General features: G+C 41.6%; 1 protein-coding gene across 1 annotated transcript in view; it reads right to left on the minus strand.

The window, feature by feature from the left end:
* Positions 1–16,497, minus strand: part of ADAMTS12 (ADAM metallopeptidase with thrombospondin type 1 motif 12) — a 392,100-nt gene that overhangs the window by 40,124 nt on the left and 335,479 nt on the right. Inside the window, exons 15-16 of the mRNA XM_004385253.1 lie at positions 8,878–9,088; positions 1,431–2,549 (exon numbers count right to left, since the gene is read on the minus strand). Coding sequence (XP_004385310.1) covers positions 1,431–2,549; positions 8,878–9,088 — 1,330 coding nt within the window. The remainder of the gene's footprint in view (positions 1–1,430; positions 2,550–8,877; positions 9,089–16,497) is intronic.

Consider the following 16,497-nt stretch of genomic DNA (forward strand, 5'->3'; position numbering starts at 1 on the left):
TTCATACTAAAGCATTCTATACAGCTGAGTTGTCAATTGGTGCTGAAAGTCACTAGAGTGACAGCCACTTCAAGTGGAAAGACTCAGAAGGCCCAATTTATGGTTCGTCATCCCACTGAGAAGTGTGTTCTCAGACAAGTCACTTAATTAAAAAAAATCTTAGTTTCTGTATTTGTAAACTGGCAAAAAATGAGACCCTACTCCCTAAAACCCAAACGAAACCTGTTGCCGTCAAGTCAATTCCAACTCATAGTGACACTATAGGACAGAATAGAACTGCCCATAGGGTATCCAAGGCTGTAATCTTTACGACAGCAGACTGCCACATCTTTTTCCTGTGAAGCGGCTGGTGGGTTCCAACTGCTAACCTTTTGGTTAGCAGCTGAGCGCTTTAACACTATGTCACCAGGGCTCCTACCTACTCCCTAGGACTGTTAAAAGGAGAAGAGACCACATATGAAAGTGGTTTGAAAAAACCACTAATGTGCTTTATCAACTAATGTGTTGTTACTTCTATTTTAGCTGATAATAGTTCACTTCTCTTTAGCTAGGGAGATGATTATGAAATGTCATAAAAATGCTGGATAACTTGAACGTGTGATCACTCTGCCACCATCCTCTTCTGAGTTGTTAAATTATTCTATCAAGTTCTTATATTGTACATTCCAAATTCAAATGGGTGAGAAATGACTTTTATGTTTCAAAGGACATAATTTAGTTCCAGAAATGGGAAAAAAAAACTAATATCTAACCAAATTTATGAATCTGAAAATTGGGGCAAAGCTTTGTCATCATGTTTATTTTCTCCCTCCTCTATAATCTAATTCTTCCAAAGAGTCAAAGAACTTTTTTTAATACAAACACTCCAACAATACAAAAAAAACAAAAAACAAAAACAAAAAAAGAAGGATAACAGTGAGCTATAGAATTCTTTTAGAAAGCCTCATCTTAGATTTCCATTTCAATTGTGATTACTTGACAGGTTTAAACCAGGGTTATCAATATTAGCTTTTTGATTGAGATACAAACTCAAGCCCTTCTGGTTATCTCTCATCATAGGATCGTTGCAGTTTCGAGCTGGAGGGAACATTAGAGATGATCTACCCTAGTCCTATTGTTCTACAGAGAAAAGGCAGGCTCAGAAAGACGGGCTGGATTCTCAACAATCACACAGCTCACTGACCCAGGCCTCCTGACTTAGTTCAACATTCTTTCCACTCTATCTCACTATATTCGTTCTCTTCCCCTAGAGATTTATTTTTTCCATTTAAAGAGTCAGGGAGGTAAGAAAGGATGGGGAGGGCATGAACCTGATTACTTCAAGTTTTTGCCACATTAGACTATATTTTATTACAAGTTCATTTTGAAATTTGCACAAGAATGCAATACCCCTAATTATTTTCTCTGTAGAAAGAAATAGAACCTCCTACCTCACTCCAGTTTCCAACAATCCAGTATGCAGGACTGTGGCCCGCAGTGATCTGCTTGTAATTGGAGGCATTCAGCAAAAACCCCTCAGCAATCAGGCTCATTGCATCCTCCTCTGTCAGGACTGGTCCAGAACTCTGTGTTACATTCATGTTGCTTGGTGGTTCTAGATGGTTATGGTTTACTGACTTTTCTGAGGGCACTGGCTGGTCATCTCCCAGAAGGAGTGGAGTCTTAGCTGGATTTTTAGTGAACATCCCCTCAACTCTGGGTGTACCATTTTTGAGAGGAGTGGGCATTTGGCTAGGTAGGAGTCCTTCCATCACTGTGCTCAAGGGTGGCCACAAGGACTCCTCCCTGAGATAAGGTGTTGGTGGAGGTCCGAGTGGCATTTTTGTACTTCTTACAACTGAAGCATCATTTCCAGGTACTCTGTTGTCGGTCCATATTACAGGGCTGCTTTCATCTTTGTTCTCAGGTTGTTCACTGTCTTCCCCTGAACCACTATGAATCTCCATTTCTGGCTCTTTGGTCAAAGTATCGTAGAGTGGAGTTGCCTGCCAAGTCACAAGGTTGCTGGAAGATGAAAAATCAGAACTGCTTGTTGTCGTGGCTGAAAGGTCTACCTCAGGGGTAGGAACAGTGTCTGAACTGGAAACATTCCCTTCATTTGGCTCGATACTCAAAGACCAGGAAGTAAGGGTAGGCTGAGAAGTAATTCCAGCAGAACTGAGATAATGGGAGTCCAGTTCAGATTGAGTTGAACTATTTTGCCACTGTTTCCCATCCAGGTTTCCTTGGGAGGTTGTGGTAGGACTAGGGCTCTTGACTGTCACAGCAATTGTATTCATCGGCTCAAGCACTGTGGGTGTGGTCACCATTCTGGGACTGGATGTAGGTGAAGGAATGGGTTTTACGGGGTCTTTCTCAGATGTTGGTAGATTTTTCCTATTGAAGATCATGCCTCTGTTGGGTTTCAGAACTCTCCGGGTAGATGGGCATTGCTGGAGGCCACACAGAGCTCGGCTGTTGGGTTTCTTTGTCACATCACAAGGCTCATCATTGTTCTTGGCACACGTCACACTGCGGATCCGCACTCCACCACCACAGGAAACAGAACACTGGAAAAGAGAAACAGCTGTTAGTCTCAGTGAGAGAAGATGCACTGGTTCTCACGCCAGGTTTACAAAGATAAGGACAGGCCCAGTAGAAACTGAATTGTGCAGCTAAAATTGCTTTCCTCTATCTCTACGTTTGGTTTCTGTGATCTTTGAGTTTTCCAAGGAAACTCATTTCCTGGATATAAATCTTGGGGACCAGGATCAACCATTCACTCTCCACAAACTGAAAATATACTAGTTGCTGTTGAGTGGATTCTGACTCATGGCAAACCTATGTGTCAGAGCAGAACTGTCTGCTATAGGGCTTTCAGTGGCTAATGTTTCAGAAGTAGACTGCCAGTCCTTTCCTCCAAGGTGTCTCTGGGTGGACTTGAACCTCCAACCTTTTGGTTTGCAACTGAGCATATTAACTGTTTGTACCACCTACAGACTGCTATATCGAAAACACAGACCAAGAAATTGTAAAACTGAAGAGTTGCTGGGCTTCCAACATTGAAGAGTGGGATCCACAAAGAGTGCAATGATTTAAACAAGTTAGCTAATCTTTATTTGAGACAGTAGTATTATCTCTTTCCTAGGGTTGTTATGATATTAAATTAATGTAAAATGCTTACATAGCCTCTGGAATCCATTAAGTTAATTATAATGTGCCTTTCCCTTTGTATTTCAAAAATACTCCTAACAACCCAGACTCTTCCAGGCACCACAAGGCTTCGTTTTTACTTGCCTGTGTCAGGTGGAATCAGAATAAAAGCCAGGCAATCACCATACTCACACATATACGCCTACTCCTCACTTACTGACTATCTTGTCATCTGATATTTCACATTTACAACAGTAAAAAATCTACTATCTGATTATTTCAGACATTAATGGTGTACTTCTGGCAAAAACGAACACTGAGTTTCAAGGCGAGAGTAATGCTGGCTATGATGGTTAAGGTTATGTGTCAGCTTGGCTGGGCCATGATTCTCAGTGGTTTGGCAGTTATGTGATGATGTAGTCATCTGCCATTTTGTGATCCGATGTGGTCATTCTCTATTTTTGTACAATGCCGATTTTCACATAATGACCTGGTCTTTGGAACCTTAGGAGTGCGTGTACATATATCCTGGACCTTTCTTGAAACTTAAAGGTGGGTAGTTTATCAGAGGTGGGGAGATACCCTTTTCTAAAGAGTTAGGTGAGTCCCTTAGCACTAATATATACATTGAGGCAGTGGCATATCCCCTTCCCCAACGTTTCCTCCACATTCTTTAGGGCACACGAAAGCACAGGTAGCTAGATCACCTTTGCAGAGATCCTGCAAGGAAAGTCCTTCCTCAGGAATTATGTCAGTAAGGAACATTCATTTCATCTCAGTAGCTTGCAAACCACATCTAGTTACTATATAACACTAAATTTCTAGATATTTTGAAAAATCCGTACTTTTACCAAACTGCTTTCTTTTTAGCTTTCCTTTCCAATGGCGTTTTAAGTTGACCACCAAAATGTTGGCCTTTGAGCATGGACCATCCAGGGATCCTTGCTGGCCGCATCGCATGGTCTGTCTTGTATCCCTGAGCTCAGAGTAAGTTTCTCCAGGACAGGTACTGAATGATGCTCGGTGGACTTCAAAGGGCTTCGCAGCCATCACTCTGCTATACTCTCACCAGCCCTGAGAGATTTACAAGGCAGGGATCTTTATGCCACCTTCCTCAAAAGAGTCCCAGGGACTTGCTTAAAATGCTGCAAGACAGGGGCTGAGCAAGAACTAAATTTATTCCACCCCTCTCACCCGCAAAAAACCTAGTGCAACACACTAGTACCAAGTAACTCTTGACTGAGTTTGCTTACTGACTCGACAAAACATTTGATTTCTGAGTTATCCAAAGTCAAGAACTGTTTCTTATTCATAATCGAATCCCGGGATAGTGCTTTGGACACCATGGCCACTTAACACATATTTATTAAGTGACAACTGTTTTATCTAGAAAGAAATCAGGAACAGAAAAACAAACAAACAAAACCCTCTCCTCAGTGTGAGCTTATGTATTTTTTCAGCTTAAGTTCCTGGCTTTTTGAGTCTTATTTTCAATTTGCCCTATGAAGAAAAATAATATTGATGTAGAAAACTCCCTCTTTGTTTCAGTTAAGCTTGATTACTCACTGATGTATGACAGCTCTAAAATCAACTCCTTTGAAAAGCAAGAGACTCTTCTGAGCCCAGCAGAATGCATGGCTAAGGGAGTGTCCACTGCAGCTTTTGGTTCAACTCATAAAACTATGAATTTAAGATGCAACAAAGCACTCCACACCCTTCTGTAAGATTGACTTTTCAGAGGAGAAAATGATCTTTGGTGGGAACGGTGCTTCATGGACAAGAAATGCATGCTTGTGTCCCACCAAAGTGAAGGTGACTGTTATGGGTTGAACTGTGTTCCCCCAAAAGATATGTTGAAGTTATAACCCCTGGTACCTGTGAATGTGACCTTATTAGAAACAGGGTCTTTGTAGATGTAATTAGTTACCACAAGGTCACTCTGGAATAAGATGAGCCTTAATCCATATGACTGATGTCCTTATGAAGAGAAGAGACAGAGAGACATAGATGCAGAAGGAAGACGGTTTTGTGAAGACGGAGACAGAAATTGGAGTCATGCTGCCACAAGCCAAGGAACACCTGGACAACCAGAAGCTAGAAGAGACAAGGAAGGATTCCTCCCCTAGGGCCTTCAGAGAGAACATGGCCAACACCTGATTTTGGACTTCTAGCCTCCAGAACACTGAGAGAATATATTGCTATTGTTTTAACTCACCCAGTTGTGTATTTTGTTATGGCAACCCTACAAAACTAATACAGCGGACAACATTTAATAACGAGCAGATTTCACATTAAAATTCTAGATTTTTGGCTTCTCTTGAAAAAGCAGATGATCTGCAATTCTGGGCCCAATTCCTACATGGCAACTCAAAAGTATATCCTTGGAGACCAAGGGCCAGGGAGGTGTTTACATGTTCTTCCGCACTCCTACCTTCCATCCACATCTGCTTTCTTTGCCCACTAGACTCTTAATCTTTCATATAACCTCTGTATGCTATCACTTAGCATTATGGCATACTCTGCCCGGTGGGATGGTATTAACTAGCTACCAAGTATACTGGGCGTAAATATTAAGTTGCCTTTTCTCATAATTCCACCAGATCACTGTGATGCTTTGTATTCAGCCCCACACTTCTTTCAGAACATCTCCAGACTGTGTTTACATCCTTAGGAGCTGTCAAATCCTCAAGATCAGATAAACGCAGTACACAACACCACACTCAGTACCCATCTCGACTGGTAGTTTCAGAATTCTCAAAACCAATTTCTGCTATGATTATCATATGCCCCTCCCTTATACCTTGGAACCCTGTACCAGACAGACAGTTTGTCAATCTGTTAACAGCCTCTCTGGGAGTTATCTTGCCCTTACTTGTTACCACTCCTAGATTAAAGGCTTCTCAGAGGAGCCCGCTGACAAAAAGTTCTGCTGCTAAATTTGCCAACTCCACCCGCGTGAGGTGTACAGCTAGGTGGGGGACTCACAATTGGTGTCAGTGCTATGGTACTGAGAGAGAGTTCACTGAAAAACACAACTGGGTTGTAACAGAGGGTTTGGACTGAAAGGATAGGTGGTGAAGCAGCTAACATTTTGGGCATTAAAAACATTTAACACATAGTCTTAGGAACTTATACATGGATAATGGACTCGCAACAACAATAACAAAAAAAATCAGACATGATGAAGAGAATCAACATGGCTCCCCACTGGTTTCCTGTGAGTAGCTGTCTGTTTCAAACAAGAGCACCGTGTCTGGAACCATGGTGTAGCACAGGCTGCTGGGCTGGGAAGGACTCAGACATGAGCACTTACAGACACCTCAAACCAAAACGAGAGGAGACAGTTGGTGACAGAAGTCAGAACATCAGGTAGCAGCCTCACAAGAGTGCCTTGGCCCTTAACTGAAACAAGGGAATACTAAAGAGTAAGTGACTTATTGGAAACGTCTCCTATCCCGCCATGCTCCCTCTCCCTTTGGTTTGCAGTCACTCTTGTGGGACTTCACACAGGCCTTTCTTTGCTTCTCATTTAGCTATGTGAAAAAGGAAAAGAAAAACAAACAAAACCAATTGCTGACTCATAGTGACCCTATAGGACAGAGTAGAACTGCCCCATAAGGTTTCCAAGGAGCAGCTGCTGGATTCGAACTGCCAACCTTTTGGTCAGTGGCCGAGCTCTTAACCACTGCACCACTAGCACTCCACAGACACTAGCTAAAGAGCAGAGGGGAAAATGGAAGATCCTTTCAATGAACAGTTTGATGGTGATTTAACTAAAAGCACCTCTCCTAATAACATATCCTGAATGGAGGTGGCAGCTAAGTCTCTCTGCTCAGCTCTGTCAAGTGGAAGCTAGAAACTGGATCCTAGGTCTGCTGTCAAGGGTCTATGCAATGGCTTACATTTAGAAAAACAGACATGAGTACTTGTCACATTGTGCAAACATTTTGGTCCCTTGTTCATCAGTTAAGGCAGGACATTCTGCAGCCCTTGAGCATATATACAATAAGAAGAACTCCTCAGCCAAGTCTGTAATTGCAGTCCTTTTAAAAAGCATTAAGATTTTGGCAATTAGTAAATTCTACAAGTGTTATTAACTGCTTCAGACACAGCCAGCACATTTTTGGTAAACAGACTTAATGGACCAGGCACAATACCCCATTCAGCCTTATTTGACAACACTATAATTTAGAACAATTTAGGTTGGCGGTGGACTAATAGGCCAGGCCAGCCACATGCTATGATTATACCCTCCCAGGAAGAGCAAGGAGAATATTCTGGCCTCTTGCTGATGTGTGCACACATCAGTAACACTCCTGCGTTCATTTGTAGGTTGGTATTTTTTGCAGATATGCATTTTTCTCTTCCTTTCTTTTTCCCTTCCTTTCCTTTTCTTGTTTGTTTATGGCCATCTCTCTCCTAGATGATAGGAAATTCTTAGAAATAGGGACTATACTTTCCCTTTCTTTTCAAACCACCCCGCCCACCCCTGAGACGCCTAAGAATGCAGCCTGTAAAAAAATAAGCTAAACAAACCTGAACTGTGCCACTGAGTTAAATGAAATAGTCTCGGAAATAAGTTTACTGATGCTGCTTGTGTTCAAATGAGTCTACTTCCAAGTAGTTGTCATCAGAGATGGTACCTTTGCTCACACAATGCTTAGAATTCTTCTTTAGATAGTACTTTCAGAGCATCTTCCTAGGCTGTATATGAGAAGCAATCTCATTTACGGATAGTCATTTTTTAAACAGAAAGGTTTTAGCCAAAGTGATTATGTCACTCTTATTCTCCAGAATCAAATATTTTCCATTTTCTCTGAAGGGGAGTCCAAAGAGGAGTTTCTAGAATATTCTAGTCAATGGTAGCATTGTTACAGACAGTGTGTGGCTTCCCAAAGAAACTCATAAGATGTCAGAATCCATCTAAAATTCTGGCCTGTTAGTTTGAAAAATCATTTATTTCCCAGCCATTACCCAAGGCATTGGCTAAAATCAGCTTAGCTCAGCCCAGCTGAGGTCCTTGGAGACTACAGGCCTTTGGGGAAAGAAGGGGTCTATGTTTACCCCATCACTGTGGGAACATGACAAGTCCTGACAGTACCAGTTTCCATGGTGAACTAAAGAAAATTAAATGCTTCTGAGTTTGTAATAACCTTCTAGCCCACTGATCTCTCATTGTACTCAGAGAATTATATCAGATTAATTTTGGCAAAATGTGACACATATTTAAATTTTTGTGGCTAATAACAGTCAACGTACTAGAGCTCGGTCAGGCCTGGCCTTGACACATACTGAATAGATGGATGAATCGGGGGGCTGCTGCAAGTGTCAGGGTGCTATCTAGCATTCCACCATTAGTGCAACACGCCTTTGGTTTTACCTAACCACAGTCATGTGCTGGTAAATGTTCAACAAACTGGTTCTTGAGGTGGAATGGGGAGCTCTCCTTGATTTTGCTACCAGTGGTTTAACAAAGGCTAAGCAAATATCATGAGAATGTATCAACTGGCTCTTATGAGCCTGCATGAACTGGCTCCAATACATTCCTGGACGTAGTTGGCCATTAGACAAGTGAGAACAAGATCCTGTAAGAATGGAGTACAAGTGAGATGGGATACTGGGTGGTGGGGGGATGCAGGAAACAGGACAGAGGTGATGGTTGCTGGCTAGTATGTAATTTTACCTAAGGTCACTTTGGATTGGCTAATGACATTTGGAGGAATGACTGGGGGCTGATGAACGCACCTCACTCCAATTGCTCACAGTCCAATCCGAGGGACACAGGATGTCTCTGTTACAGGAAACGAGGGGCTTGGGCTTCAGCAGGTGCTGGCAATCTTTAGCCGGGAGAGCCTGCTCGTCAGAGCCCATGGTCTGGATGCATAGTACCGTTCGTTTCTTCTCTCCGTGGGGCCCGCAGGTTGCTGAGCATGCTTCCCACTCCCCTGCCCACCACCTGTGAACAGACATGGACATGTGAAGGAAGATCACCAAAAGCCCACACACATTCCATTCAGCCTCTAGAAACAGAAATAAGCCAGGCGCAGAAGCACAAGATTACAGAGCTGGGCGGTCCTTGGAGACACTCCAGCCCACTAGAGGGTGCTCTATGGGAGAGGACTCCCTCAATCCAGGGCTTCCAACTGGTTCCAACTCCTGCTGAGAATTTCTAACAAGTTTCTGATAGCACATTGGTTAAACGCTTGGCTGCTAACCAAAACGTCGGCAGTTCAAATCCACCAGCTGCTCCTTGGAAACCCTATGGGGCAGTTCCACCCTGTCCTATAGGGTCGCGGTGAGTTGGAATCGACTCGACAGCACCCAATAACAACAAGTCCCCAGGCGACGCCAATGCTGCTGGTTAGGGACCAATTCTGAGAACCACTAGTAGAGCGAAACCAAAACCAAACCCACTGCCATCGAGTTGATTCCAACTCATGGCGACCCTCTAGGACAGAGCAGAACTGCCCCATAGTGTTTCCAAGGGTGTAAATCTTTACAGAAGCAGACTGCCCCATCTTTCTCCCACTGAATGGCTGGTGGGTTCCAACTGCCTATCTTTTGGTTAGCAATCGAGTACTTTAACTACTGTGCCACCAGGGCTCTTTACTAGTAGAGCAGTGGTTCTCAAAATTTATTATACTTAAGAATCACCTGGGGATCTTGTTAAAATGTAGATTTTGAGTCAGTATATCTGGGGTAAGGAGCCCTGGTGGTGCAGTGGTTAAAGCGACTGTTAACTGAAAGGTTGGCAGTTTAAAACCACCAGCCACTCTGTGGAAGAAAGATGTGGCAGTCTGCTTCTGTAGAGATTTACAGCCTCGGAAACCCTATGGGGTCACTATGACTTGGACTTGACTCCATGGTAGTGAGGTTTTGGGTATATCTAGGATGGAAATGCATATTTTCAGCAGAGGTTTGAACAGGAATGAACTGGTTTGAAGCCCTGGTTCAATCACAACTCTAGAACCCAGCAGAGCACCTGGCATACATAGTTGCTAAATAAGTTTAAAAAAAAAAAAAAACCTCTGTTTTTACAGTCAAGAAAACTGAAGGCCAGGTTTCTGCTGTGCAATTTTAAGCACGTTAGCTGACTTCTCCGAGCTTTACTTTCCTCATCTGTTAAATGAGTATAACAATATCAACTTTATATGAGGTTGTGGATTAAATGAAACACCATTCATGTAAAGTGCATAGTACAGAGACCGACATACAATAAAAACTCAATCATTTGTTATTATTTATTGTTGTTTTGACTGTTGGTATTGAGTAAAAGAATCCAACTAGAATCTAGGTCACCTTATTCCTAATCCAGTGCTTTTCTAGTCCAATGTGAAGCACTTAGTAATTTTCAATTATTTAGGAAGGGATCAATCAGAAGATTTGCTTTCCTTTTTATTTTTTCTAACTCCTGAAATCTAGCTATTCATGTTTTCACTGGTGTCTTTTATAGGATAGGAGAAGAAAAAGAAGAACCTTAAATAAGATAATTTCTTACTTGTCAGATGTTCCTGACAAGTTAAACATTCTAACTGCTGACTGAAATCAATATTCTGGACTTCCCATGGAAAAACTAACACAGATACCATTTCTCTACCCCATTATCATGGATGATTGACACAGGAATCAAGGATGTTGGCCCAGTGGTTACAAAAAAGTGGCTTTGTGAAAATGGCAGGGAGACCTCACCTTTCTTCTTAGGTATCATTATGCAAATCTCCCCCATAGAAAAGACAGAATAAGTGCCCTGACCCAGTGTGGTCTGAGTCCACCACTGCTAAGACAAAACAGCCTGATTCTTCATCTCTCCAAATGCATTAATAAAGTAGAATATTTCTATTTTTCATAGGAAAATAGTACAAGCGTGTAAAGCCTTTCATTCCTGACTTTAAGGAAGCCTCCTGAGCTTGAGATAGCATTGAATTTTGGCAATTTTGAAGAAGGAAAAATTTGTGTGCTCTTATTTATGTTTACTGAGTATTGAATTTATTTTGGTGGAAGTTTTTTAATTTTTGATTCTCATACTTTTATTGTGATTCTATTTTATTTGATTCTCATACTTTTATTTGCCATTTCAACATTTTCTATATGTACAATTCAGTGACATCAATTACGTTCATCATGTTGTACAACCATCACCACTATCCTTTCTGAAATTTTTCCACCCCCCTTAACAGAAGCTCAGTGCCCCCTAAGCAATGATTCCCTCTTTCCCACTTCCTTTCACCCCAGGTAACCACTAACGAACATTGGTCCCTATACATTTGCCTATTCTATTATGTTTGATTCTCATACTTTCAATCTTAGGTTAAAAAACATTAAAAGAAAGCTCTTCAGTTCTATTATATCATGCACTTAAACCAGTAACTGAGATTACTTATTTATCCTTTGGGGCCTTGGTGGCACAGTGGTTAACAGCTCGCCTGCTAACCAAATGGTTGGCAGTTCGAATCCACCAGCCACTCCTTGGAAACCCTATGCGGCAGGTCTACTCTGTCCTATAGGGTCACTGTGAGTCAGAATCGACTTGATGGCAATGAGTTTGGCTTATTTATCCTTTAGTGTTTAACATCTGGCTGTCTTATGTGGATAAAGAGCTAATATTGGAACCCCATGATGTGAAACCGAATGAAGGTCCACTGCATTAATCTAATTACTTTGTCCTACCTCTGACATTTCCAAGGGAGGCCAGGCACAGTACCGAATATATGAAATGTCGTTCTGGAAGGGCTTTAATCCGAAATGACTGAAAGTCTAATTTATCTAATTACTCACTACAGGGCTTTCAGCTGTGTCATCACAAAGTAATAATGGACTTCCTTGTTTTCTCTCCCTGGAATTTCCTCCACAGTCCCCTGGGGACATTTTGCATATGCTTGTCACTAGTGTAAAGTGAAAACTGTCCTCTTTATTTCCCTGCAAAGGTTTTCCAAGCCCAGGGCTCAGGAGCTATGGTCCAGTTGTTCTCTGCTGTTCATCTCATTTTTGGTGTCTGCCATGATTCCACCCCATTTAGGAGATTTATAACAGAATACTGGGTATATACTTACAAGAAGTTTTATATTTATAAGAGATTGTCAGGGACTGAATTATATCCCCCCAAAAAATATGGGTATCAATTTGGCTGGGCCATGATTCTCAGTATTGTGTGGTTGTCCTCCATTTTGTGATTGTAATTTTATGTTAAAGAGGATTAGGGTGGGATTGTAACACCCTTACTAAGGTAATATCCCTGATCCAATGTAAAGGGAGTTTCCCTAGGGTGTGGCCTGCACCACCTTTTATCTTACAAGAGAGAAAAGGAAAGCGAAGCAAGCAGAGAGTTGGGGATCTCATACTACCAAGAAAGCAGCAGTGGGAGCAGAGCGCATCCTTTAGACCTGGGGTTCCTGCGCAAAGAAACTCCTAGTCCAGGGGAAGATTAATGACAAGGACCTCCCTTTAGAGCTGACAGAGAGAGAGAGAGTCTTTCCCTTGACATGATGCCCTGAATTTGGACTTGTAGCCTACTAGACTGTGAGAGAATAAATTTCTCTTTGTTAAAGCCATCCACTTGTAGTATTTCTCTTATAGTAGCACTAGGTAACTAAGACAGAGATTTAAAACAGAATACTGTTAAAGTGTTCTGAGTGACTGGTGAGAAGGGCAATGTAATATGCAAAGGACTCAGGGAGTCAAAAGACCAAGTCTCCTCCAACAAGACCATCTCTCTAGTTTGATCAGCAAAGAATTAACAGCAACCTGATCTGACTTCTTCCATTTTTGCCATCGATTTTTCTCTTACCTGAAATGACACCCAACACACTTAACCCAGAATTGAATAACTGATCATGCATTGTCTTCTTGTATTCTTCCTTAGTTGTTACATATTAGTTCATCTTATCATTCTGGTTATCATGCCAAAGTTCCAAGGAAGGGCTAGGGCTATATCAGTGATTCTCAACATATCAACACTTGGGGAGCTTAAAAAATTATCAATGTCCAGGCCGTACTGGCACAACAATTGAATTAGAATTTCTTGGGGGTAGGGCCAAGGTGACAGTGGTTTTTAAAAGTTCGTGGATGATTTTTATATGCAGCCAGGGTTGGAAACCACTGGTCTTACCGTTGTTAGGTTCCACTGAGTTGGTTCTGATTTATAGCGACCCTATGTGCAACAGAATGAAATGCTGCCCAGTCCTATGCCATCCTCACAATTGTCGCTATGTTTGAGCCCATTGTTGCAGCCACTGTGTCAGTCCATCTCATTGAGGTTCTTCGTCTTTTTCACTGACCCTCTACTTTACTAAGCATCATGTCCTTCTCCAGGGACCGATCCCTCCTGATAACACGTCCAAAGTACATAAAACAAGGTCTCACCATCCTCGCTTCTAAGGAGCATTCTGGCTGTACTTCTTTTAAGACAGATTTGTTCGTTTAATGGATTTGACTGATTTAAAATTTTTCCCCACAGAATCAACTTGGTGTTTTAGTATGAGTTGTGCATAGTATAGAAGTATCTTTAAAAAAAAAGAACTCCTGAAGAATCTGTAGTTGTCCTAGAAACGTTTACTATAGTTTGAACACAAATTTTCTTTGAAGCTCAAGTAGGAGGGACGGGGTGGAGAACCTTAGAATAGCTTTCTTACCTGTACCTTTAGCAACTCCCAGACTAGAATTTGCTATGGCAGCTCTAACCTCCAAAAAACCAAACCAAAAACCAAACCAAATCCGTTGCCATCGAGTCGATTCTGACCCATAGGCCAGTTTAATCCCTCTAGCCAACAATACTCAGAGAAATGAAAGTCCAAATCTGAATTTGTTAAACTTTGCTAACAACAGTCATTTTCTTAAAAATATCAACTTCTATAATTATTTTATTTGTACTAATCTTTTCCCTAATAGCATTCACATTCAAAAATCAAATGTAGCCCAATATAATAACCACTATTATGATATATGCACTATTACCCATAGTGTCTCCATATTCTGACTGTATCCTGCTCATCCTACCTCATTTTCTCTGACTTTCTTATCCCCAGGCACACCATGCTCTATCTACCCCCTCCTTCCCACCTCTGCAAAGGACATTTGGCAATGTCTGAAGCCATTTTTGGTTGCCACAATCTAGGAAAGGAGATGCTACTGGCATCTTGTAGGTATGGGCCAGGAATGCTGCAAAACATCCCATACTGCATAGGACAGCCTCCCACAACAAAGAATTTTCCAGCTCAGACTATCAACAGCGCTGAGGCAGAGAAACCTTAATTTAGATCATGTACCATTCTTTTGTTGCTAAAACCTAAATGCAGTTGCTGCTAAGGTAGAATGAAGTGCTACCACATGTTTACTGAGCACTTTGGATATGCTGGGCGCCACCACAGCTGCAGCCTAGCAGAACTTTGCTTTGTTGTAAACCAAAGCTTGGAGAGAAGTCAGCAGGGAGAAGAGACTCAAATGACCTCTATTTGGAGTCAGATACCTTTTAATTCCAAAGAATACCTTCTTGACAAGCTACTCCATCCTGGAACACGCTCTGCAAGGCTTTTGTCCTGAAAGCCATTACTCATGTAATACATATTTCTTATGTTTAGATCATCAGAAGATTTTATTACAATTTTTTAAAAAACCATCTTGACTACTCCTTTGGGAAAGAACACAGAATGTCCAAATTGAAGGAAGTAACAAGATATCACTGAAGGAAAATAATCCAAAAATAAAAAAGATTAAACCTCACACATGAAATCCTTTTGGGAGAGGAAATGACAGCTCTGAATGATGGAATGAACTTTTCAGATACCGTGGAAATTAGGCGACAGAGGAAGATGTTGCAACTTGAAATCCATATCCAAGGAAACTACTGGACTAAGCTTGCAAAAACCAAATGATATCAACAGAGCAATCACCATTTATTATTTATTTATTCTTTAAAAAGTAAATTAACTTAATTTCTTCTCTTTAAGGGAGCCATGGTGGCACCGTGGTTAAAGAATTCGGCTGCTAACCGAAAGGTTGGTGGTTCGAACCCACCAGCCACTCAGTGGGAGAAAGATGTGGCAATCTGCTTCCGTAAAGATATACAGCCTTGGAAACCCTATGGGGGTAGTTTTACTCTGTCCTATAGGGTCACCATGAGTGGAACTGACTAGACAGCAGTGGGTTTGGGTTTAGGTCTTATCTTTAATCTCTTTGTGAATCTGCATGCACAATTTAGCTTTGGAGTCGGACTTTTTTCTTTGTTTATAACATTTTAATTGTGTTTTAACATGTGAGAAATATTTTAAATTTAGGGGGCTCTGGTTCTATCGCTGAAACCTGCTTATCCGGTGATTCTGGCAGTGTGAGAGTGTGAGCACAGACTTCTCAGCAGACAGATTTGGGTTCAAATCCAGGCTCTACCACTTGTAGCTACGTTACCTTGGGCAATTTTTGTGACTATCTAAGGCTTTAGTGCCCTTATCTGTATAATAAGTATAAAAATATCTACCAATCAAGGTTGCTAACAGGATAAATTGATATGGCAATATGGAAAGGGTCTGGAAAATAGTAGCCTCCTAAAATTTTTAGTTTCCTCTCTACCCTTTTCCTCTCAGGGATGACATTCAATTTCTCTGAACTCTTATCCCATCATATACCACATAGGGATGATATCCACTCTCCACACCCTGATTAAAAACTAGTTAAAAACCAATCAGTTGCCACGGAGTCAATTCCAACTCACTGTGACCCCATATGTGTCAGAGTAGAATTGTGCTCCATAGGGTTTTCAATGGCTGATTTTTTGGAAGCAAATTGCCAGGACTTTCTTCCGAGGCACCTCTGGGTGGACTCAAAGTTCCAACCTTTCGGTTAGCAGCCAAATGTATGAACCATTTGTATTACCAGGGACTCTACACCGTGACTGCTTCACAAATATTCTCGAAAGCTAAAGTGCAATCATAAATGAGAAGGACTTTTGTAAACTAACCATTATGTCTGAACACTGTCTAGAATTCTATTTAGCTTAGCATATCCTACTTCATTGAGAATGCATTTTGAATTTTAGAAATTGTACCTGTCACGTATTGTTACCTGTTCTCTGTTGCATACATTTGGCTTACTGCTGCTTGTACTGACTGTGGTAGCCAGCCTCCAAGAAGGCCTCCATGGATCCCTACCTCCACTTATTCATGCCCTTGTTTAGTGTCCTGGCATAATGTATAGGTCTGATTTGTGTACCCAATTTTGCATAAATGATGTTGTATGATTTCCATGGCCAGGTCATAAAAGATACTATAGCTTCAGCCCGTCTCTCTTGGATCACTTACTGCCAGCTGTTATGCTTCCAACACAACAGCAGAAGCTGGGGAATAGAACGGGTTGTTCTCCTTCCTTGAAGTGAGACCA

The sequence above is a fragment of the Trichechus manatus genome, unplaced genomic scaffold (genome assembly GCF_000243295.1).
Source record: "Trichechus manatus latirostris isolate Lorelei unplaced genomic scaffold, TriManLat1.0 scaffold00135, whole genome shotgun sequence".
Lineage (NCBI taxonomy): Eukaryota > Metazoa > Chordata > Mammalia > Sirenia > Trichechidae > Trichechus > Trichechus manatus.